The sequence below is a fragment of the Salvelinus alpinus genome, chromosome 21, assembly GCF_045679555.1.
Source record: "Salvelinus alpinus chromosome 21, SLU_Salpinus.1, whole genome shotgun sequence".
In the NCBI taxonomy this organism is placed as follows: domain Eukaryota; kingdom Metazoa; phylum Chordata; class Actinopteri; order Salmoniformes; family Salmonidae; genus Salvelinus; species Salvelinus alpinus.
This window is the reverse complement of record NC_092106.1, coordinates 35,827,221-35,853,540: the sequence shown is the minus strand read 5'-3', so window position 1 is coordinate 35,853,540 and position 26,320 is coordinate 35,827,221. Positions and strand designations below refer to the sequence as shown.

At 44.7% G+C, this 26,320-nt stretch overlaps 1 protein-coding gene across 2 annotated transcripts in view; it reads left to right on the top strand.

The window, feature by feature from the left end:
• Positions 1-26,320, top strand: part of LOC139548284 (roundabout homolog 1-like) — a 407,179-nt gene that overhangs the window by 18,703 nt on the left and 362,156 nt on the right. The window contains exon 2 of one of the 2 annotated variants that reach the window (XM_071357866.1): positions 23,250-23,342. The exons of the other annotated variant lie outside the window; for it this stretch is intronic. Coding sequence (XP_071213967.1) covers positions 23,250-23,342 — 93 coding nt within the window. The remainder of the gene's footprint in view (positions 1-23,249; positions 23,343-26,320) is intronic. 2 annotated transcript variants of the gene reach the window in all.

Genomic DNA, 26,320 nt, shown 5'->3' with positions numbered 1-26,320 from the left:
TGGGGTGAATCTGTAGGGGTGATTGTGTGGAGTGATTCTATGGGATGATTCTGAAGGGTGATTATGTGGGGTGATTCTGTAAGGTGGTTCTGTAGGGTGATTATGTGGGGTGATTCTGTAGGGTGATTTTGTGGGGTGATTCTGTAGGGTGGTTCTGCAGGTTGATTCTATAGGGTGATTCTGTAGGGTGATTATGTGGGGTGATTATGTGGGGTGATTCTGTAGGGTGATTTTGTGGGGTGATTCTGTAGGGTGGTTCTGCAGGTTGATTCTATAGGGTGATTCTGTAGGGTGATTATGTGGGGTGATTATGTGGGGTGATTCTGTAGGGTGATTCTGTGGGGGGATTATGTAGGGTGATTGTGTGATGTTATTCTGTAGGGTGACAATGTAGGGTGATTGTGTGAGTTGATTCTGTAGGGTGATTCTGTGGGGTGATTCCGTAGGGTGATTCTGTGGGGTGATTATGTGAGGAGATTCTATGGGGTGACTTTGTGGGGTGATTGTGTGGAGTGAATCTCTAGGGTGATTCTATGGGGTGGTTCTGAAGGGTGATTATGTGGGGTGATTCTGTAGGGTGATGATGTTGGGTGATTCTGTAGGGTGATTCTATGGGGTGATTCTGTGGGGTGATTGTGTGGGGTTATTCTGTAGGGTGATTCTGTAGGGTGACAATTTGGGGTGATTCTGTGAGGTGATTTTGTACGGTGAATCTGTAGGGTGATTCTGTGAGGTGATTCTGTAGGGTGATTCTGTGGGGTGATTCTGTGGGGTGATTCTGTAGGGTTATTTTGTGGGGTGACTCTGTAGGGTGATCTATGGGGGGATTCTGTGAGGTGATTCTGTTGGGTGATTCCATAGAGTGATTCTGTGGGGTGATTCCATAGGGTGATTCTGTGGGGTGATTTTGTGGGGTGACTCTGTAGGGTGATTCTGTGGGGTGATTCTGTACGGTGATTTTGTAGTGTGATTATGTGGGGTGATTCTGTAGGGTGATTCTATGGGGTGATTATGTGGGGTGATTATGTGGAGTGATTCTGTAGGGTGATTCTATGGAGTGATTCTGATGGGTGATTATGTGGGGTGATTGTGTGGAGTGATTCTGTAGGGTGATTCTATGGAGTGATTCTGAAGGGTGATTATGTGGGGTGATTCTGTAGGGTGGTTCTGTAGTGTCTTTATGTGGGGTGATTCTGTGGGGTGATTATGTAGTGTCTTTATGTGGGGTGATTCTGTGGGGTGATTATGTAGGGTGACTCAGTAGGGTGATTATCTAGGGTGAGTCAGTAGGGTGATTCTCTAGGGTGATTCTATGGGGTGATTATTTACGGTGATTACGTGGGGTGATTGTGTGAGGTTATTCCGTCGGGTGACAATGTGGGGTCATTTTGTGAGGTGATTCTGTAGGGTGATTCTGTAGGGTGATTCTGTAGGGTGATTCTGAAGGGTGATTCTGTAGGGTGAATCTGTAGGGGTGATTGTGTGGAGTGATTCTATGGGGTGATTCTGAAGGGTGATTATGTGGGGTGATTCTGTGGGGTGAATCTGTAGGGGTGATTGTGTGGAGTGATTCTATGGGATGATTCTGAAGGGTGATTATGTGGGGTGATTCTGTAAGGTGGTTCTGTAGGGTGATTATGTGGGGTGATTCTGTAGGGTGATTTTGTGGGGTGATTCTGTAGGGTGGTTCTGCAGGTTGATTCTATAGGGTGATTCTGTAGGGTGATTATGTGGGGTGATTATGTGGGGTGATTCTGTAGGGTGATTTTGTGGGGTGATTCTGTAGGGTGGTTCTGCAGGTTGATTCTATAGGGTGATTCTGTAGGGTGATTATGTGGGGTGATTATGTGGGGTGATTCTGTAGGGTGATTCTGTGGGGGGATTATGTAGGGTGATTGTGTGATGTTATTCTGTAGGGTGACAATGTAGGGTGATTGTGTGAGTTGATTCTGTAGGGTGATTCTGTGGGGTGATTATTTACGGTGATTACGTGGGGTGATTGTGTGAGGTTATTCCGTCGGGTGACAATGTGGGGTCATTTTGTGAGGTGATTCTGTAGGGTGATTCTGTAGGGTGATTCTGTAGGGTGATTCTGAAGGGTGATTCTGTAGGGTGAATCTGTAGGGGTGATTGTGTGGAGTGATTCTATGGGGTGATTCTGAAGGGTGATTATGTGGGGTGATTCTGTGGGGTGAATCTGTAGGGGTGATTGTGTGGAGTGATTCTATGGGATGATTCTGAAGGGTGATTATGTGGGGTGATTCTGTAAGGTGGTTCTGTAGGGTGATTATGTGGGGTGATTCTGTAGGGTGATTTTGTGGGGTGATTCTGTAGGGTGGTTCTGCAGGTTGATTCTATAGGGTGATTCTGTAGGGTGATTATGTGGGGTGATTATGTGGGGTGATTCTGTAGGGTGATTTTGTGGGGTGATTCTGTAGGGTGGTTCTGCAGGTTGATTCTATAGGGTGATTCTGTAGGGTGATTATGTGGGGTGATTATGTGGGGTGATTCTGTAGGGTGATTCTGTGGGGGGATTATGTAGGGTGATTGTGTGATGTTATTCTGTAGGGTGACAATGTAGGGTGATTGTGTGAGTTGATTCTGTAGGGTGATTCTGTGGGGTGATTCCGTAGGGTGATTCTGTGGGGTGATTATGTGAGGAGATTCTATGGGGTGACTTTGTGGGGTGATTGTGTGGAGTGAATCTCTAGGGTGATTCTATGGGGTGGTTCTGAAGGGTGATTATGTGGGGTGATTCTGTAGGGTGATGATGTTGGGTGATTCTGTAGGGTGATTCTATGGGTTGATTCTGTGGGGTGATTGTGTGGGGTTATTCTGTAGGGTGATTCTGTAGGGTGACAATTTGGGGTGATTCTGTGAGGTGATTTTGTACGGTGAATCTGTAGGGTGATTCTGTGAGGTGATTCTGTAGGGTGATTCTGTGGGGTGATTCTTTTGGGTGATTCTGTAGGGTTTTTTTGTGGGGTGACTCTGTAGGGTGATCTATGGGGGGATTCTGTGGGGTGATTCTGTTGGGTGATTCCATAGAGTGATTCTGTGGGGTGATTCCATAGGGTGATTCTGTGGGGTGATTTTGTGGGGTGACTCTGTAGGGTGATTCTGTGGGGTGATTCTGTGGGGTGATTCTGTAGGGTGATTTTGTAGTGTGATTATGTGGGGTGATTCTGTAGGGTGATTCTATGGGGTGATTATGTGGGGTGATTATGTGGAGTGATTCTGTAGGGTGATTCTATGGAGTGATTCTGATGGGTGATTATGTGGGGTGATTGTGTGGAGTGATTCTGTAGGGTGATTCTATGGAGTGATTCTGAAGGGTGATTATGTGGGGTGATTCTGTAGGGTGGTTCTGTAGTGTCTTTATGTGGGGTGATTCTGTGGGGTGATTATGTAGTGTCTTTATGTGGGGTGATTCTGTGGGGTGATTATGTAGGGTGACTCAGTAGGGTGATTATCTAGGGTGAGTCAGTAGGGTGATTCTCTAGGGTGATTCTATGGGGTGATTATTTACGGTGATTACGTGGGGTGATTGTGTGAGGTTATTCCGTCGGGTGACAATGTGGGGTCATTTTGTGAGGTGATTCTGTAGGGTGATTCTGTAGGGTGATTCTGTAGGGTGATTCTGAAGGGTGATTCTGTAGGGTGATCTTGTGGGGTGATCTTGTGGGGTGATTCTGTGGGGTGATTCTGTAGGTGTGATTATATGGGGTGATTGTGTTGAGTGATTCTGTAGGGTGATTCTATTGGGTGATTCTGAAGGGTGATTATGTGAGGTGATTCTGTAGGGTGATTCTATTGGGTGATTCTGAAGGGTGATTATGTGAGGTGATTCTGTAGGGTGATTCTGTAGGGTGATTCTGTGAGGTGACTGTGTGGCAGAGGGGGAGGGCTCTGTGAGGCCTTGATAGGGGGGTGTGGAGAGACCCACTTAGTCTTTTGTTGCATTTCATGCCTTGGTTGAATTTGTGATTGGCCCCCGGCACTCTGATGACTCACTACTCACATCATGTTTCAAGTTATATCACTGTTCTTTGGTAAACACAAACTATAGGCTGAAGATTTAGCATCTCCTTCAGGTGTTTTGGCTGAAATATAACCATTTGTGCTGATGATATATGGACTATGGTTCAGCTATCGTTGTTTATTGGTATCAGGATAAGAGAAGAAAGCAAGCCTTAGGCGTTGGTCTATGGAACAACCTGCTTCTGTATTTATATCTGGGCCAACTGTGTCAGGTTTAATATCAGACACTGATTTCACATAGAGCTGGATCAACCTGAAGATGAATGTCAAGAGGGTCAAATAATTACATTTAATCAAAATGTTCCTCTCTATTTTCTCTACTGCTTCTGTGTCCATCTCACACTTGATCCATTGAGAGTGTCCATCTGACACTTGAACCATTGAGAGTGTCTATCTGACACTTGATCCATTGAGAGTGTCTATCTGACACTTGATCCATTGAGAGTGTCTATCTGACATTTGATCCATTGAGAGTGAAAACTGAGATGAGCCAAGTAATAAAGTGAAACTCAGCGGGTTGCACAAGTGCTGGTCAGACGCCTGTGGAATAATGGTGATATTGGCAGGGAAAAGAAGGCTGCTATTTAAGGTTCACTAAGACACTAGATGAACACCAGATATGATTTCCATATGAGTTATATGAGATGCATGAATTTGAATGTGTATCGTTTTGGATTCAGTAGTTGAATAGTACATCATTGGGTAATGATGCCGTCAGGAGAAAACAGCTGCTTGATAGTTGTATGAATGATAGATATCTCTCTGAAAGCCAGTAGGACTGGATAGTAAATCCCTCTCTGACAATATTATATGTTTAAATGAGTTACAAGGGAAAACCTTATGAAACTTTCTGAATAGTTTTATGGCCTATAATTACCCTGACATTAGTCTGAGGGCCCTCTGGCAGCATATCAAGTGAAAACAAGTCTTGATTTGGTAAAGTGACAGAGTTGGACAGAGTGTGGTGATCTTGTTATTCAGGTTTACACAGGGCCATATAGTCATCAGACATATTTAGAGTTGAGCGAGGATTGCGGTGTAGTCCTAACATGGGACAACCTCTATTCCATGTAGATGGGTGGAAAGGAGATGTATCGCTACAGAGTCACAGAGTTAGAAACTATTATTCTTAAATGCTTTACCATTGATTCTACCAGTGGATGCAGCTCATAATAATGGCTGGAACGGAGTAAATGGAATGGCATCAAACACATGGAAACCATTGGTTTGATGTATTTGATAACATTCCACTGATTCCACTCCAGTCATTACCACGAGCCCGTCCTCCCCAGTTAAGGTGCCACCAACCTCCTGTGCAATCTACGCATTCCATGGGGACAAGTAAACATATGATTTTTCGGTCAAAGTGGGGACATACTGAACTCTCACATTGTAAATCTTTCAGGATCACTTTGTAATTTCGACTCCCACTCACTCCTTCCCTCAGGTGAAATAGGTTTATTTTCTCACAACCCTTCAGTTTCGTCAAAATCACTCAATCCATCAAATGTGATTTGTACAGCGTTAATATTTTCTTACCAATACATTCGTCACCCAGTGCTTTACAAAATCTAAACTTAAAATCCCTAAATAGTAAACCGAGGAGACAGTGCCAAGGACAAGCTTATAGGAAGAAACTGAAGGGGAATCCCATCCTGCTCTTTCTGGCAAAGAAGATTCATATTCCTTTTTAGTGAGATAGTGTTGTCTTGAAACACTGATCCATAACTAACTTGTTTTAGCCAAACATGATGATACCACAAATAATCCACACAGTCATTTGAACAACTTGTACAGAGCCCAGTGATCTCCTTTCAACGTCACTCTGGGGAAATCAAAGCAATTCCGCGGACAAAACGATAACTCTTACTTAACTGTGAACCAATGTTCCCTGCCTAAAGTTAGTCCAGTGAGAGAACATGGCTAGTTGTGTAAGACTGATGAATTAGCCTGTCTCTTTATGGCCCCTTTGTGGTTGCACCATCTATCTGTGGACACGTTGTAGCAGACATCATCAAGGTGTTGGCACAGCCTCTGGTAACTAAGCTACGGTATTGATCCACTCCTACACAGAGAAGATCATTAGAGAAGTTGGCCAGACGCCTGCCATGTTTTTTTTCACTCTTCACACAGGCTCATTTCTATCTCCTCTAACCAATGTTGTACAGATTGAGGACGTGAGTTGGTTTATCTGAGGACTCTCATCTGACTGAATATTCAGTCTGTGTTCCTCAGATTTGCATACACATGTCCCCCAAACGACAAGCACAGATCTGTGGGAGCGAGAGAAGGTGCAGAGGGAGAGAGAAGTCTGGAGAGGGGTGATAGTGTCTGCTGTGCTGTTTTTTTCAGCTTGCCTGATTTCAGATCAGATGGTGACTGAGCTGGTGGTGACTGACATACAAGCAAAACAACTTGTCTGTGTGTTTTCCAACTGGAAATTATGAAGGAGAGGTTCCTAGCAAGTACATGTTTATTGGCCATATTTGAATATTAGTCATCAGGTTTTGGTTCACAGGAATATATGTAGAAATAACCACGGCCTGTGTAAACACTATAAGAGTCATATAGGAGAACCCTGGGTATACCATTAACACTGTTACACAAACACCATCAGACCAATAACATTGCTTAACGATAGCGTGAGTATTGAAACAATTTTTTCTAGACATTGAAAATCTGAACATAGAAATAACATTGTATTTGACATTGTGGTATTGTGGCGTATTAGTCGAGTCATGACCAATGGACAAACAAATGACTTTTCCAGAAAATAAATGTTTATAGACCAACACATTTTGGGAGAGAACTGGGAATGAGAAAGCACACTTGTGGTATAGAGTTGGATTACACTTCTTTGAACAGCCCAGTAATTTGAGATTGAGGCCATGTCTGACACTCACTATGATATAAGCACACACACGGAAGTCTGGTGATCTGTGATGGCCGACTACAGTCTATGGAAAGGCTATGCTCCAGTTAAGACCACAATTCTCCCGTTAAACTCAAGTCAGGAATTAACATTAATTTGTCTGCCTCAACTAGAATAATGACCAATTTGTTTTCATTCAAAGGTTGAGAGGAGTCAAGGTGCAGTTCATGGACAATTACACGTCGACACCATTATTTACTCAACACTGCCCAATCAACGTACAGTACATGTGGTGATTCCTCATTTGTTTGCACCATAACACAGCCTCTCAGAAGTGGGAGATGTTTGTGCCAGCTTCATGTCGTCACATCAGACAGATGAGGTTGTTTTCTCTTACTGCCTAATTAAAAGCTGTAGAATTCCCCCAGATCCATCGTGGTCTTGACAGCAGCAGCTCCAGGGCATGGAGGTGGTGAGAGGCGGCTGTAGTACACCTATTTTATTTCTATTTATTTTTTGATCTAACCTTTATTTAAGAACAAATTCTTATTTACAATGACAGGCCTACTCCGGCCAAACCCTAAGCCGCACGACGCTGGGCCAATCGTGCGCCGCCCTATTCTTTGTGCAGTCTTTGGTACACGCACACCCTAAAAATGTGTCATCTCTTATCCAGAGCGACTTACAGGAGCAATTAGGGTTAAGTGCCTTGCTCATGGGCACATCGGCAGATTTTTCACCTAGTCGGCTCGGGCGTTAGAAACCGCAACCGTTAGGTTACTGGCCCAACGTTCTTAACTGCACCTGGTGCGCATTTACAAAAATCAACACCTTCATCCGCATAGATTTTTTAACTCCTTTAACTCTCAGAGAGTTGAATGTGAGTCTGTGTGTGCTTGCACGTCTGTGTTTGTCTGCAATGTCTGGCCGTCTGTCCCTTAGTTTGACAGTCAACAAGTAAAGAAACCATATGATGCAGAACTGCTAAATGCGGTTATCGTAGTTTGTCACAACGGGTGCCACAGTCCTGAAATGAGGTCTGAATGACACGCTCCACTGCCCCCTAAACTCATTTAACGTAGCAGGAAAAACCATGACTACTCTTTCCCCTTCACGTGGGAGCTACTGATTGGTTTACCGTAAGGAGGTTGGCAGTTCGCAGATTGAAGAGAAATGAGGCACCCAAAGAGAATACTTATGAACTCCTGAAATAACCTGGAACTTTTCAAAGCTGAGATGAGGTGGTGTTAATCCCATATATTGTGTGTGTGTTGGAAAGTAAGAGAAGGTCAGTGATTTGTCAGCTGTGGTGGAGTCTACGCTCTGCGACAAGCTGCACATTTGTCATGTTGCCTAGCTGTAACGCTGGCCGGCCGGCCGCCAAGAGAGGACAGGCTAACGGACTACAAGCTCTCTTTTTACCACGCCCCTCCAATCTCCTCGCCCCTGACGGCCCCCATCTGGTCCTTTTGGAGAAGTATTCTCTATGGAATTCTCTCTCTTTCCCCACTTCTCTCTCTCTTTCTCTCACACCAGTGCATGTTTAAACTGTGATGGGACATGTCATGTGGTATCACAGAGATGGACATATGGGGCTTTTGGCAGGTCTGAACGTGCTTGTCTCAGCTTCCCAGCCTTGTTAGAGTAAGACCCCTGACACTCGTCACAGTGGTGTTTCAGTTTTCCGTAGACAGAGATACTCTTGAACTCAAGTGGTTCAAGAACATAACTGCAGTTTGGTTGTTCGGATATTAGCAAAAAATGGAAATGATAAATATCTTCATCTCACAGATGGTTATTACTGTAGGACTGTCAAAACTGTAGCACGGAAGACAAAACTGTTATTATGTGCTACTTTGGTGTCTGGCACTGGTATTTGAGTGAAAATAGGCATTGCACGGCAGTGACATCATGTACCACTCCACAAGCCAATCAGCTTTGTTTGTTCTGCAGGTTGACGTTTACTGTCATGAGTCTTGCCCTGGAGACAAAACTGAGCGATTTCCCCTTAGATTGGCCAGCTGCAAAGTCACAATTGTCTATATTGTAAAAAATCATGAAAACTAAGATTTGCCGTTTGGTCTTAATCTAAGGTCAGGTTTAGGCGTCAGGGTTAGCAGTGTGGTTAAGGTTTGTGTTAGGATTAAAATGTTATGATTTTATGACTTTGTTGCTGTGCTAGCTAGTGACCACTGCAGAACTGCCTCCAGAACAAGATTCATGATGAAACCGCTAACCTGTATTATTCTTTCTGTGGTTACTGGATGCGCTCTGGAACAATCTGTCAGCAATACAAAATTACACATTTTTCTTCCCTGACAGTTGTGCTTTTATTTAACCACAATTATCAACACATATTGTGAGAGGAAAGGAGTCAACTCCTCTGCCAAGAGGAAACAAGAGTCTGACTTGTTTATTCAGTTCTCTGTAATCAAAGTGATTTCTGAATGAGATGAGAGGGAGCACACAATTGCTCTATAACTGTCAGGACAGGAGTAACAACCGTCAGGACAGGAGAAACAACCGCCAGGACAGGAGGAACAACTGTCAGGACAGGAGGACAACTGTTAGGACAGGAGAAACAACTGTCAGGACAGGAGGACAACTGTCAGGACAGGAGAAACAACCGTCAGGACAGGAGGAACAACTGTCAGGACAGGAGGACAACTGTTAGGACAGGAGAAACAACTGTCAGGACAGGAGGAACAACTGTCAGGACAGGAGGAACAACTGTCAGGACAGGAGAAACAACCGTCAGGACAGGAGGAACAACTTTTAGGACAGGAGAAACAACTGTCAGGACAGGAGAAACAACTGTCAGGACAGGAGAAACAACTGTCAGGACAGGAGAAACAACTGTCAGGACAGGAGGACAACTGTTAGGACAGGAGTAACAACTGTCAGGACAGGAGAAACGACTGTCAGGACAGGAGCAACAATCTGGCCATTGATCAATAAAGCAGTGACAAAACATGAATACTATATTTTAATGTGAACTTTTCTGGTGCATTTTCCTTTACACTCCAGTAGGGTTTTCTCATTGGAAACCATTGGAACCAAATTACTTGTCAGCCTAATTACACTATATATACAAAAGTATGTGGACGCACCTTCAAATTAGTGGATTCGGTTATTTCAGCCACACCGTTGCTGACAGGTGTATCTCCATAGACAAACATTGGCAGTAAAATGCCCTGACTGAAGAGCTCAGTGACTTTCAACGTGGCACCGTCATAGGATGCCACCTTTTCAGTTCGTCAAATTTATGCCCTGCTAGAGCTGCTCCGGTCAACTGTAAGTGCTGTTATTGTGAAGTGGAAATGTCTCAGCTGCGAAGTGGTAGGCCACACAAGTTCATAGAACGGGACTGGCGAGTGCTGAAGCGCATAGCCCATAAAAATCATCTGTCCTCGGTTGCAACACTCACTACCGAGTTCCAAACTGCCTCTGAAAGCAACATCTGCACAATAACTGTTCGTCGGGAGCTTCATGAAATGGGTTTCCATGGCCGAGCAGATGCACACAAGCCTAAGATCACCATGCGCAATGCCAAGCGTTGGTTGGAGTGGTGTAAAGCTTGCCGCCATTGGATTCTGGAGCTGTGGAAACGCATTCTCTGGGGTGATGAATCACGCTTCACCATCTGGCAGTCTGACGGACAAATCTGGGTTTGGCGGATGCCAGGAGAACGCTACCTGCCCGAATGCATAGTGTCAACTGTAAAGTTTGGTGGAGGAGGTTCAGGCTAGGCCCCTTAGTTCCAGTGAATGGAAATCTAACTCTACAGCATGCAATGACATTATAGACAATTCTGTGCTTCCAACTTTGTGGAAACAGTTTGGGGAAGGCCCTTTACTGTTTCAGCATGACAATGCCCCTGTGCACAAATCGAGGCCCATACAGAAATGGTTTGTCGAGATTGGTGTGGAAGAACTTGACTGGTGTCGTGTCTTGACTATCATTAATGTGTTTGACTATTATTTTCTAAACTAATTACATATCACGTCAAATCATTACGCAATTAAATTACTCATGTAACAATTAATTAAGTAGTAATTTGGGGCACCACAGAAAAAGTTATTTAACGAGTTACTATCTCCCTACTAAACTGTAAAGATATGAATATTAATATTAGTCAATATTAGTAATATTAGTCAATGTCAATTCATTCATTCTTATTTACCTTCAGTCTCATTGTGAATGTCGCAAAATCCTTGGATATCTGCACGAACCCTAGCATAAATGAAGAATCAGCGATATACAAATTGGCTTAATTATTTATTTACTAACTAAATAATCACACAGAATTACATAAACACACAAACAGAATAGCTTACACACTGATTACTACATCATGCAATGAAAAGTCCCTAGTGGACTAAACACGATATGACGGCTTGGTAGACAATGGAAAGGGGTAGGGCCAGATAAAGAGTGGGAAAGACAGAATGGACCCACTATATACAGTTGATAACTATGCTCATGGAAATGCTAATACTTTGCAAATGAACGGCCGCTCATTCGAAATAATTGCAATGTACATATTTACGCTTGTATGTCTTGTCGTCTCTCTCTGTTGAAATCGCCCGGTCCATTTACTCTGGAGAGTAATTCATCAGAAGTCTCTGGTTGTGTTCCCCAGAGATCAAATTAAATAAAATCTATTTATATAGCCCTTCTTACATCAGCTGATATAGAAGTCTCTGGTTGTGTTCCCCAGAGATCAAATAAAATAAAATGTATTTATATAGCCCTTTTTACATCAGCTGGTATATGTAAGTGCTGTACAGAAACCCAGCCTAAAACCCCAAACAGCAAGCAATGCAGGTGTAGAAGCACGGTGGCTAGAAAAAACTTCCTAGAAATACCAAAACCTAGGAAGAAACCTAGAGAGGAACCAGGCTATGAGGGGTGGTCAGTCCTCTTCTGGCTTTGCCGGGTGGAGATTAAAACAGAACATGGCCAAGATGTTCAAACGTTCATAAATGACCAGCATGGTCAAATAATAGTAATCACAGGGAACACGTCAGGGTTCCATAGCCGCAGGCAGAACAGTTGAAACTGGAGTAGCAGCACGGCCAGGTGGACAACAAGGAGTCATCATGCCAGGTAGTCCTGAGGCATAGTCCTAGGGCTCAGGTCCTCCGAGAGAGAGAAAGAAAGAAAGAGAGAATTAGAGAGAGCATACTTAAATTAACACAGGACACCTGATAAGACAGGAGAAGTACTCCAGATATAACAGACTGACCCTAGCCCCCCGACACATAAACTACTGCAGCATAAATACTGGAGGCTGAGACAGGAGGTGTCAGGAGACACTGTGGCCCCGTCTGATGATACCCCCGGACAGGGCCAAACAGGCAGGATATAACTCCACTCACTTTGCCAAAGCACAGCCCCCACACCACTAGAGGGATATCTTCAACCACCAACTTACCATCCTGAGACAAGGCTGAGTATAGCCCACAAAGATCTCCGCCACGGCACAACCCAAGGGGGGGGTGCAAACCCAGACAGGAAGACCACGTCAGTGACTCAACCCACTCAAGTGACGCACCCCTCCTAGGGACGGAATGGAAGAGCACCAGTAAGCCAGTGACTCAGCCCCTGTAATAGGGTTAGAGGCAGAGAATCCCAGTGGAGAGAGGGGAACCGGCCAGGCAGAGACAGTAAGGGCGGTTCGTTGCTCCAGTGCCTTTCCGTTCACCTTCACACTCCTGGGCCAGACTACACTCAATCATAGGACCTACTGAAGAGATGAGTCTTCAATAAAGACTTAAAGGTTGAGACCGAGTCTGCGTCTCTCACATGGGTAGGCAGACCATTCCATAACAATGGAGCTCTATAGGAGAAGGCCCTGCCTCCAGCTGTTTGCTTAGAAATTCTAGGGACAATTAGGAGGCCTGCGTCTTGTGACCGTAGCGTATGTGTAGGTATGTACGGCAGGACCAAATCGGAAAGATAGGTAGGAGCAAGCCCATGTAATGCTTTGTAGGTTAGCAGTAAAACCTTGAAATCAGCCCTTGCCTTAACAGGAAGCCAGTGTAGGGAGGCTAGCACTGGAGTAATATGATCACATTTTTTGGTTCTAGTCAGGATTCTAGCAGCCGTATTTAGCACTAACTGAAGTTTATTTATTGCTTTATCCGGGTAGCCGGAAAGTAGAGCATTGCAGTAGTCTAACCTAGAAGTGACAAAAGCATGGATACATATTTCTGCATCATTTTTGGACAGAAAGTTTCTGATTTTTGCAATATTACGTAGATGGAAAAAAGCTTTCCTTGAAACAGTCTTGATATGTTCGTCAAAAGAGAGATCAGGGTCCAGAGTAACGCCGAGGTCCTTCAGTTTTATTTGAGACGACTGTACAACCATCAAGATTCATTGTCAGATTCAACAGAAGATCTCTTTGTTTCTTGCGGCCTAGAATAAGCATCTCTGTTTTGTACGAGTTTAAAAGTAGAAAGTTTTCAGCCATCCACTTCCTTATGTCTGAAACACAGGCTTCCAGCGAGGGCAATTTTGGGGCTTCACCATGTTTCATTGAAATGTACAGCTGTGTGTCATCCGCATAGCAGTGAAAGTTAACATTATGTTTTCGAATGACATCCCCAAGAGGTAAAATATATAGTGAAAACAATAGTGGTCCTAAACGGAACCTTGAGGAACACCGAAATTTACAGTTGATTTGTCAGAGAACAAACCATTCACAGAGACAAACTGATATCTTTCTGACAGATAAGATCTAAACCAGGCCAGAATTTGTCCATGTAGACCAATTTGGGTTTCCAATCTCTCCAAAAGAATGTGGTGATCGATGGTATCAAAAGCAGCACTAAGGTCTAGGAGCACAAGGACAGATGCAGAGCCTCGGTCTGACGCCATTCAAATGTCAAGTGCAGTCTCAGTGCTATGATGGGGACTAAAACCAGACTGAAGCATTTTGTATACATTGTTTATCTTCAGGAAGGCAGTGAGTTACTGCGCAACAGCTTTTTCAAAAAAAATTGAGAGGAATGGGAGATTCGATATAGGCTGATAGTATTATTTTTTTTTTTCTGGGTCGTTTGGCTTTTTCAAGAGAGGCTTTATTTCTGCCACTTTTAGTGAGTTTTGTACACATCCGCTGGATAGAGAGCCGTTTATTATGTTCAACATAGGAGGGCCAGGAAGCAGCTCTTTCAGTAGTTTAGTTGGAATAGGGTCCAGTATGCAGCTTGAAGGTTTAGAGGCCATGATTATTTTCATCAATGTGTCAAGAGATATAGTATTAAAAAACTTGATCCTAGGTCCTGGCAGTGTTGTGCAGACTCAGGACAACTGAGCTTTGGAGGAATACGCAGATTTAAAGAGGAGTCCGTAATTTGCTTTCTAATGATCATGATCTTTTCCTCAAAGAAGTTCATGAATGTATTACTGCTGAAGTGAAAGCCATCCTCTCTTGATGAATGCTGCTTTTTAGTTAGCTTTGCGACAGTATCAAAAATAAATGTTGGATTGTTCTTATTTTCCTGAATTAAGTTGGAAAAATAGGATGATCGAGCAGCAGTGAGGGCTCTTCAATACGGCACAGTACTGTCTTTCCAAGCTAGTCGGAAGACTTCCATTTTGGTGTGGCGCCATTTCCGTTCCTAATTTCTGGAAGCTTGCTTCAGAGCTTGGGTATTTTCTGTATACCAGGGAGCTAGTTTCTTATGACAAATGTTTTTAGTTTTTAGGGGTGCAACTGCATGTAGGGTATTGTGCAAGGTTAAATTGAGTTCCTCAGTTAGGTGGTTAACTGATTTTTGGGTAGGCAGAGGGAGTCTGGAAGGGCATCAAGGAATCTTTGGGTTGTCTGAGAATTTATAGCATGACTTTTGATGCTCCTTGGTTGGGGTCTGAGCAGATTATTTGTTGCGATTGCAAACGTAATAAAATGGTGGTCCGATAGTCCAGGATTATGAGGAAAAACATTAAGATCCACAACATTTATTCCATGGAACAAAACTAGGTCCAGAGTATGACTGTGGCAGTGAGTAGGTCCAGAGACATGTTGGACAAAACCCACTGAGTCGATGATGGCTCCGAAAGCCTTTTGGAGTGGGTCTGTGGACTTTTCCATGTGAATATTAAAGTCACCAAAAATTACTACAAGGTCCGATAGGAATTCACGGAACTCAGTGAGGAACGCTGTATATGGCCCAGGAGGCCTGTAAACAGTAGCTGTAAAAAGTGATTGAGTAGGCTGCATAGATTTCATGACTAGAAGCTCAAAAGACGAATAATTAGTTTTTTTTTTGTAAATTGAAATTTGCTATCGTAAATGTTAGCAACACCTCCACCTTTGCGGGATGTGCGGGGGTTATGGTCACTAGTGTAACCAGGAGGTGAGGCCTCATTTAACACAGTAAATTCATCAGGCTTAAGCCATGTTTCAGTCAGCCCAATCACATCAAGATTATGATCAGTGATTAGTTCATTGACTATAACTTCCTTTGAAGTGAGGGATCTAACATTAAGTAGCCCTATTTTAAGATGTGAGGTATCACGATCTCTTTCAATAATGGCAGAAATGGAGGAGGTCTTTATTCTTGTGAGATTGCTAAGGCGAACACCGCCATGTTTAGTTTTGCCCAACCTAGTTCGAGGCACAGACACGGTCTGAATGGGGATAGCTGAGCTGACTACACTGACTATGCTAGTGGCAGACTCCACTAAGCTGACAGGCTGGCTAACAGCCTGCTGCCTGGCCTGAACCCTATTTCATTGTGGAGCTCGGGGAGTTAGAGCCCTGTCTGTGTTCGTAGATAAGATGAGAGCACCCCTCCAGCTAGGATGGAGTCCGTCACTCCCCAACAGGCCAGGCTTGGTCCTGTTTGTGAGTGAGTCCCAGAAAGAGGGCCAATTATCTACAAATTCTATCTTTTGGGAGGGGCAGAAAACAGTTTTGAACCAGCGATTGAGTTGTGAGACTCTGCTATAGAGCTCATCACTCCCCCTAACTGGGAGGGGGCCAGAGACAATTACTCGATGCCGACACATCTTTCTAGCTGAAGCTATGTTGCGCTTGGTGACCTCTGACTGTTTCATCCTAACATCGTTGGTGCCGACGTGGATAACAATATCTCTATACTCTCTACACTCGCCAGTTTTAGCTTTAGCCAGCACCATCTTCAGATTAGTCTTAACGTCGGTAGCCCTGCCCCCTGGTAAACAGTGTATGATCACTGGATGATTCGTTTTAAGTCTAATACTGCGGGTAATGGAGTCGCCAATGACTAGGGTTTTCAATTTGTCAGAGCTAATGGTGGGAGGCTTCGGCGTCTCAGACCCCATAACGGGAGGAGTAGAAACCAGAGAAGGCTCGGCCTCTGACTCCGACTCCGACGCGCTGCTTAATGGGGAGAACCGGTTGAAAGTTTCTGTCGGCTGAATGAGCGACACCGGTTGAACATTCCTACATCATTTCCCTTCAGAAGCCATGAGAAAGTTGTCCGGCTGCGGGGACCGTGCGAGGGGATTTATACTACTATCTGTACTTACTGGTGGCACAGAGGCTGTTTCATCCTTTCCTACACTGAAATTACCCATGACTAACGATTGCATCTGAAGCTGGGCTTGCAGCACAGCTATCCTCGCCGTAAGGCGATCGTTCTCCTGTATATTATGAGTACAGCGACTGCAATTAGAAGGCATCATGTTAATGTTACTACTTAGTTTCGGCTGTTGGAGGTCCTGACGAACCATGTCCAGATAAAGCGTCCGGAGTGAAAAAGTTGAATGAAAAAAAGTTGAGTGAGGGAAAAACAAAAAATATAAACGGTAATTAAAAAGTAAAACCGTAAAGTAAGGTTAGCAACAAAATGCACAGCAGCACGTAAATAAGTCTGCAAGTTGCGGAAATTGAAAGATCAAAGTCAAAGATCAAAGTCTTTCGTAGTCGTAGCTCTGTTATAATGGGTATGTCAGACGTATCAATTGTCGTTTGATAGGGAAATGTTTTTAGAATGGATCTTTCAGAGTACCACCCGGTGGTTCTTGGTCGAGCTTATACTAAAGTACTTCAACAGCTGCAGACTGAATGTTCCTGTGTAGCCTTCATCTTCTTCACTCGAGAAAGTTTCTGTCCGTACACGCTGTCCGTGTACTGGTCTTGTAGAGTCTAACCATTTGTGACGTCCGGTTCACACCGTCCGTCCAGCTTGGTCTATAGTTTTAAACCATTTCTCAGCCATGTAGCCACCGCTTCATGCTGTCTGGTCTATAGAGATGTTCTTCTTCTCTGTTGAAAGTTTCAGAGTGCCTAACCATTTCGTACCTTCCAGCTCACGCTGTCGGTCCCGCTGGTCTCTAGAGACTGCGTCCTCACGTTCTCTGGTCTAATGTTAATTGTTCACGAGGGGTTTTATGCACTCTGGAAAAAGGGGCGTTACATGACGCCGACATAATGTCTGTGCTCACGTGGGTGTGGTCACTGACTCGTTAAGACTTCATATAAAAAACTATTCTCTCATTTAGAAGGCTAACATCACATCTTCTCACAAATAGTAGTCAGAGAGGGGGGGGGGGGGATCTGGGGCCTATGATCCTCACCCAAAAGGGCAAGTCATGACACTGGCCTGCACAGAGCCCTGACCTCAACCCCATTGAACACCTTTGGGATGAATTGGAACGTCGACTGCAAGCCAGGCCTAAACACCTAACATCAGTGCCCAACCTCACTACTGCTCTTGTGGCTGAATGGAAGCAATGTTCCATCATCTAGTGGAAATCCTTCCCAGAAGAGTGGAGACTGTTATAGCAGCAATTTGTGGTCATGTAGTGTATCTCATTATCATCACTCAAATCTTTATCTCATGAAAACATAATTATTGTAACGCTCTATGTAATGCCCCCGCTCACACACACACACACACACAAACACACACACACACACACACACACACTTTTTGTTTGTAAAATACAAAAAAAAAAATATCTTGACAAAATGTTACTCTTGTGTAGAGAATATATTGGTGTCTCAGTGTTTATCTCAAATTACTTGCTGACTTTGGTCAGAATAGAGAGAATCAAAGTTAAGTTCCCATCCACTTTCTCATCAAAACTAGCTTGATGCTGGCTTGATGATATTTGTCTCAGAATGATCCCATCTAAAGTGTGATTACATTTTGTCTGCCATGGAGAGGAAAGAGGTCGGGATAGCATCTGTAGGGATGGAGAGAAAGTGGAGAAGAGGAGGAGATGTTAGGGGTGGCCTGGGGGAGTCCTCATAGACAGCACATCATTCAGTCTTGGACCAGACTACACTGCTCTCTATTCACTCAGCACCTGGAAACTAGCTCTGCAAATACACTATAGACAATATACACCCATAGTATGTGTGCTGTAGATATACACACTTTGTGCATTTCTAAGATTAAAGACAGATACATTATTACAAATCCTTATGGTGCTTTCCTGTCCCAATCTAGTATGTCCCAATCTGAGTTTTGCATTAGCCATACTGTTTACCAGTTGCTAACCACTCCACGGTCACTCAGCAAACCATTTGATCCCTCTTGTGCATTCTTTCTCACCGACCATTTCCATAGATAACAGGGACACAAAAAGGCTTCCCTAGCGACCCCTGCAGAATCCTCATTGTGGTAATTAATGGCGTACACACTGTGTGGTTTTGAGGTGGGCCAGAGACGCTTTCATATGCATAATCCTGAGTTGACAGGGTTATGGCTGGTGTGAGCCCCTCCCTCCTCCACAGGCCATACACTAGGATCCACAGGGGACAGACAGGGGCTACAGTGGTCTCAGTCCTTTAAACCATCCCTGGGTGATCATTGTCTCTGTCTGTCTCATTGTCTCTGCTAGGCCTTGACCCTGGGCTGACCCCTTTCAGTTATTCTCATAGTGAAATGACACACCCCTTTTACTCAGGAATTCTTCATTTCTGGTCTGGGCTTTGAAAGGTCTAAGTAGGTATGATGTTGGGGTTGGTACATTGGAGTACAGTATTTGTGTTTATGATTCGTGTAAGACGGAACATATGTAGTCTAATGGCTGTCATTTGAGTTACTATCTTTCATTTGCACATTTGTCTATCAAGACAGGTAAACCTATCTTTTTTGCTCACGTGCTTTTCTTTCGCTCTCTCTCTCTCCCTCCGTCTCTCTCTCTCCCTCCGTCCGTCCCTCCCTCTCCTTTCTCCCTCCATCCCTCTCTCTATCCCTTCATCTCTCTCTCTCTCTCCGTTCCTCTCTCACTCTCCCTCTCATCCAGCGGTGTGTGCTCTTTGTGTGTGTGTTTCCTATCTCCAGGCTTGATTAAAAGTCCATTAGCGATGCATGGCCCTGGGTAAAACACAGAAAGTGTAATCAAAATGGAAATGAGAGAGACAGTATGGAGAGGAGGGGTGTGGAGAGGAGGGGTGTGGAGAGGAGGGGTGTGGAGAGGAGGCGTGTGGAGAGGAGGGGTGTGGAGAGAGATGAAGCGAGCAGCGACTGTCTTCACCACAAAGTACACTTTTCCACATTTTCTCTTTTGCGTCTATTTTTTTGTAATACAGTAAGGCAGACATGATTGAACTGAAGCCCAGCATAATGAGAATACATCCTGTCCAGAAACATTCAGTTGACAGCTGTGATTGGGCTCTGCACAAAGCAAATAGATAGAGAGGAAGAAAGAAGTGAAAGAGAACATGACGGTGTGTTTGGTTTTCAGTTAGCAGCTATAAATATCCCCATCCAACATCTTTCCTCTCTTTAGTTTGCTTTATGTAAATCAATTCTTGTCAACCTACCTACACTTTAAGCAGAAAAATATGTGTCACAAAGAAAATGTTGACAGTGTTGTTGCTAATGACAGCCTGGTTCATCACTTCCTGTCAGACAGCGTGAAGGAACTCATCAAACTGCAAACAAGCATCCCTGCAGTTAACAAGCTCAGGGCCTGAAGTCAGACTCCACATACACAATCATCATTTAAACACCATCCATCACCTCCACTGTCTAGGCCAAACCACTGCTGCCAATACACAACAAGATAACAATGACGCAGCAGCCAGCTCCTCCATTCACATCAACTACCTGCTCCACCTCGTTTGTCAGCCTAAGCAATGAGAAACAATGAGAAGCACAAGAGCAATAGCAAAGGCAATCAGGCTGACTGGGCTGCCATGTTTCACTGTGCATGATGTGCTCTACAGCTGATCATTGCTGTTTCGGGGAGAAAGGGATTATAAGTAGCAAAAATGTGTTTTGCAAAGTTTCTTAAGCTCTATTTAGAGCAGTATGATCGGTGAGTGCTGGGCACTGGGTTGAGGCTATCAGCTACAAAGAGATCCTATTGTCCAGCGCCCTGTGGCCAGGTCCATGTAGAGTGGAGACTGACCCAGAAAACAGGCTGCTCTTTTGGTGTTAGACTGTGGATGAGAGGCTGGGGGATGAGGGCTGGGGGGATGAGAGGCTGGGGGATGAGAGGCTGGGGTACGAGGGCTGGGGACGAGAGGCTGGGGGATGAGAGGCTGGGGGGATGAGTGCTGTGGGGATGAGAGGCTGGGGGATGAGAGGATGGGGGATGGGGGACGAGGGGTTGGCCGGGGGTGGCCGGGGAGGAGCAGGCATGTCTTTGTATCTGTTTGAGAGCAATCGGTTATCAGCACATGGGCCATAGTAATTAGCCAACAGGGGAGATGAGATATGGCACAGCTCTGTGACTGGAGGGGTTGGAGGTGGGGCAGTGAGGGGTCCAGAGGGCTCCTGTGTTTTTGTCCAAGAGCCCTGGGGCAGCTGGGTACACCACCTGTTAATTAACTCTGAAGTGGCCTTTAATTGGAGCCTGGCTTTGGACCACCCATAGAACGACTGAGAGGAGGCCAAAAAGAAAACAGGTGCACTACAGAGTTAGCAGGACGAGACCGAAAGCACAGGGAAATGGACAATATGAGAATCAAGAACCTCTTGAAATGAAAGACCTACTGTACCCTGTTTTAAACAGTCAAGGTGTTTGGGTGACAGTGCTCTCTATAGGTAGTGAAATCACCTCTGGGTCTCTGCTGCTGTATGGGGCTTTCTCTTGCATATTCCTGGGGAAAATATCGTTATATAACCCTTTACTGGTGTTATGTTGATTTGAAACTGTTTCATTTTTAAGGTCAAAGATGGTTAATGCTCTTTAAAACAGATTGAACAAATGATTTGTTATGTTTTTTTAATTAGGTTATAAATGCCACCCATGTCTTTTGCTGCATTCACTGTCATTTTCCAAATGAAGATTTGCCAGAGGCAGGATGTAATTAATCTGCTTTAGAAGTGTTGATGACAACGCAACAACAACGTCAGAGATCTTGTTTATCCTGGAACTGGTGTCATAATACAGTGTTTCCCAACCCTGGTCCTCGAGTACCTCTAACAGTGCACAGCTTCGTTGTAGCCCTTGAGAAACACACCTCATTCAACTCATTGAGGGCTTGATGATTCGTTGACAAGTTGAATCACGTGTGATTGTCCAAGGTTACAATAAAAATGTGTAATGTTGGGCATACTGGAGGACCAGGTTTGGGAAACACTGTCATTATGTGTCAAAACCTAAATCAGACAGACAGACAAGGAAACTCGTTCTGTTTTCCTGGATGTCTGTGTTCCATTCTGTGTTGAACATGCTTCAGAATCTTATCTGTGTTCCATTCTGTGTTGAGCCTGCTTCAGAATCTTATCTGTGTTCCATTCTGTGTTGAGCCTGCTTCAGAATCTTATCTGTGTTCCATTCTGTGTTGAGCCTGCTTCAGAATCTTATCTGTGTTCCATTCTGTGTTGAGCCTGCTTCCGAACCTTGTCTATGTTCCATTCTGTGTTGAGCCGTATCTGTGTATATATGTGCGTGGTTCTGTGTGTGTTGTTGCCTCCCCTCCTCTCTCCAGTAGTGTTGTCAGTTGGAGCAGAGCAGAGACACTTGTTTGCGTAAACAGTAACACAGCGCAGAGAGAGAGAAGTGTCTGATAATAGGATGGTCCCAGCATGGGGCCTTTAAACTGTCCCAGCGTTGCTCTAACTACAACACTACAGGACCAGTAGGGAGCAGGACCACTCCATTCATGTGGAACGCCTCTCCAACATGTCTCTCGTATGTTGTTTTCTTGTCGCCAATTTGTCAAAACTGTTTTGAAGCCTTGTCATACTGTGCTGTATATATAGTGTTATTCAAAATGCTATGTTTCTTAATGCTGTCAGACTTCTGTAGAAATAACTAAGACAAAGGGAATAGGGGTCATATTGCTACACAGTCTAGTGATCCAAGGTGCTCTCCAATGATCTATTCAGTCACCCCGTCTGCTATTTTTCCCCACTGATGCCAGATCCTATTGAGGATACAGACACTTCCGACAGACTGCCTTTCAGTCAGCTGGATGGTTTAGACCTCCTTTCATTACCCCCCCACCTCCCCCCAGCCCAAATTAACCCCCTGTCAGCGGCCCACAATGAGAGTGGGCATGTCCCAGGCTGATTTATCCCACGCCTACCCATCATGAGGGCACAGTGGCCCCCAACGGCCCCCATCTCCCCCATTAGCCATACGCCCAGCCCTCTTGGCCTCCCTCACCCCCTCCCCTCTCTCCTCCCCCCATCTGTCCCACCCTCACACAGCCTGTCACACAGCCAAAACCTGTCACCCTGTCTGCTGAAGAGACAGTCAGCCACAATACTGATGTGATGGGAGAGGGACCACAATCAAAAGGACTGATTAGAAGTTAATTGGCTGTAAAAAGAAGTTTCAGCATCAGTATGTGTGTCTGTGCGTGTGTGAGTGTGTAGGTGTGTGTATGGTGGGGTCCTGAGTCAGGGTAGGAGTGCCCTAACCCTCCCTACTCTGCCCTGCCCATATGGTCCCACAGGAGTGCAGCCAGTCATGGCTTTTGGGAGGATAGAGGGACTCCCATTCTGCACACACACCACAACCACCACAACGCAGCATGGGGACACACCAATCGAGATCCTAGGAGATAGACAACACTTCAGTCTCACAGCTCTCTCCCATTGAGGCTGACAGCATTCCCTGACTGAACTATAAAAGACAGCTGATTGACACACTGTGGCACTACTGTCCAGGTTTATGAGTGTCTCAGTCAGAGTCTCACTGGATATTATTTTGAAGACTGTTGGATCTTGGATACAGCCAGGGATGTGGGTGGGTGGTCTCTCCCACGGAGGGTATAGGGTGGGTGGGCAGTGGCACCCTCTGAGCCTGGCACTGCTGAGTGTGTGGTGCTGCCTGTGCCAGATGGGCATAGGGTCATGGGCACTGGCCGTGTCCGGTGATGAGAGTCTGCCAGTGGTCTCAGTCCCTGTGGTGTTATTTCCGACAGACACGGGCGCTGCCACTCAGGAAGGGGCCAGTGAAGGGGCCACGCCGGCCCCCACCTCAGAACACGAGGATGACAACTCCCTGGGCTACACAGGTACTAATACTACTGCTGTTTCCTGTTACTATGGTCAACTATTTCAACTATTTCTACTGTGTGTGTGTGTGTGTGTGTGTGTGTGTGTGTGTGTGTGTGTGTGTGTGTGTGTGTGTGTGTGTGTGTGTGTGTGTGTGTGTGTGTGTGTGTGTGTGTTAAGGATAGGTTGGAGCTTTGGGAAAGTGAGTTCAGGAAGGGAATTGAAATCAGTTCATGAATAATTCGGAATTCATGAATTGCTCTTCAAATCATCCCCTGCATTGACTGAGTTAAATGTTTCCAATTGCTCTGTCATGTCCAGTCGTCTTTCTCCATTTCTTATTGCTACACATACTTTTCTGTCATAGGCTCTCTTGTCTTGAGATTTCAAATGTTCTCTCTCTCTATCCATCCATCTGTAAGTCTTTATGCTGCTCAAAGTTGTCTTTGTGAAACGTTAGTCATGCAAAATGTGAGGTTGGAGGAAATGATTACACTGGGTGAGGCACAATGGTGATTAACGGAAGGACGTGGGTTTGAACGTTTTAATCATGATGTTATTTTCTGCATGGCAACTGTCACTTTCATTCTAAACTTGGAGTGAATAAATGGCAGATCATATGAAACATGTTATGTCACACCTGGTACTGTATATAAACCTCCTATTCCCTATAGTAATCAGAGGGATTACAATATGCATTTTATGGGAAGATTTCAGTGCAGACATCTTCTATAGGGATTAAGAATTCCCCTGTTAGCTGTATACCATGTTAATACACAGAAAACGGAGAGTAACTGAATAAAGCAAACTGCCTGTGTCTCCCTCTGAGCTCCATCCCTACATAAAGGAAACGTAATAAAACATGTTGACCATGTTGTGAATATATCAGCAGAGACTACAGAATAAGTTCACATTCATGAGTACAGAAAGAGGAGAATTGTGGGAGACGTAGGCTCGGTGTGCTGACTGGTGTTTCAGTTGACATAGACAGTGTCTCCCAGGGCTAGAGGGCTCTGTGGGGAGATGAGGGATAGTACAAAAGCTGAAGAACATACGCACATCCAGCTACTTACCTCAGGTGCTGGAGTTGTAGGCAAACTCATAGAAAACAGACAGGAAAACGCTGCACACTGCTGCTCATGCTCCCAGGTGATATTTATTTACAACGTTTCGACCCCTAGGTCTTCATCAGGCATCCATATCCCAGGTGGGGGTGGAAGGTCCTACAGTTGAAGTCAGAAGTTGACATACACTTGGAGTCATTAAAACTCGTTTTTCAACCACTCCATAAATTTCTTGTTAACTAAAGTTTTGGCAAGTTGGTTAGGACATCTACTTTGGACATGACACAAGTAATTTTTCCAACAATTGTTTACAGACAGATTATTTCACTTATAATTCCCTGTATCACAATTCCAGTGGATCAGAAGTTTACATACACTAAGTTGACTGTGCCTTTAAACAGCTTGGAAAATTCCAGAAAATTATGTCATGGCCTTAAAAGCGTCTGATAGGCTAATTGTCATAATTTGAGTCAATTGGAGGTGTACCTGTGGATGTATTTCAAGACCTGCCTTCAAACTCAGTGTGTCTTTGCTTGACATCATGGGAAAATCAAAATAAATCAACCAAGATCTCATAAAACAATTGGGACCATGGACCATGGGACCACGCAGCCATCATACTGCTCAGGAAGGAGACGTGTTCGGTCTCCTAGAGATTCTTTGGTGCGAAAAGTGCAAATCAATCCCAGAACAGCAGCAAAGGACCTTGTGAAGATGCTAGAGGGAACAGGTACAAAAGTATCTATATCCACACTAAAACGACTCCTATATCGACATAACCTGAAAGGGTGATCAGCAAGGAAGAAGCCACTGCTCCAAAATCGCCATAAAAAAGCCAGACTACGGTTTGCAACTGCACATGGGGACAAAGATCTGTCACGTCCTGCCTTTATTTTCTATGGTAGAGTAGGTCAGGGCGTGACTAGGAGGGTTTGTCTAGTTTATATTTTCTATGTGGGGTTCTAGGTTTTCTTCTATGTTGTTTTTTTGGTATGATTCCCAATTAGAGGCAGCTGGCTATCGTCTCTAATTGGGGATCATACTTAAGTAGCATTTTTTCCACCTGTGGGTTATGGGATATTGTTTATGTTTAGTTGCTTGTTAGCACTGCATTGTCGTCACAGTTCGTTTATTCTTTATTTTGTTTTGTATTTTCTTAAGTTTCACTTTCATTAAAATATGTGGAACTCAACATACGCTGCGCCTTGGTCCGACCCTCATTATTACGAACAACGTGACATAATATCCCATCACACCAGGACCAAGCAGCGTGCTACATTGGGGAAAATACGTTGGACCTGGGAGGAAATAATGGAAGGACAGGAGATCCTTCCTTGGCAGGAGTCACAGCAGACGGAAGGAGATAATGGAGAACAGCGACGACGCCAGGGTTCGCGGCCACGATGCAAGTCCAAGAAGCAGCCTAAAAATTTGGGGCGGAGCACACGGAGTGGTCGGCGACGCTGAGGGGTGAGTCAGAGACCAAGGAGGAATATTGGGACAGATTGAGCAAGGAGTGGTCGGCGAAAGTTGAGGGGAGTGAACCAGAGACTGTCAGTGAGTTGAGGGAGAATGTGGAGAGAGAAATGAGAGAGTTATTGAATTGGTGGAGGAAGCACAACATTTGCCCTAAGGAGCGCGTTATCGATTTAAAGCCACCTGAGTCAGCTCTCCGTACTCATCCTGAGAAGTGTGTTAAAGTTCTGGTACAAGTGATGCCGGCTATACGCACCAGGTCTCCAGTACGCCTTCACAGCCCAGTATGTCCTGCGCCAACTCCTCGTACTCACCGGTTGAAGAGTGTCATCGTTCCGGTACAATGTGTGCCGGTTCTACGCACCGTGTCTCCAGTGCGCCTCTACAGCCCGGTACGTCCTGTGCCAGCTCCCCGCACTTACCGTGCAAAGTGTGTTATTGAACCGGTACCATTGATG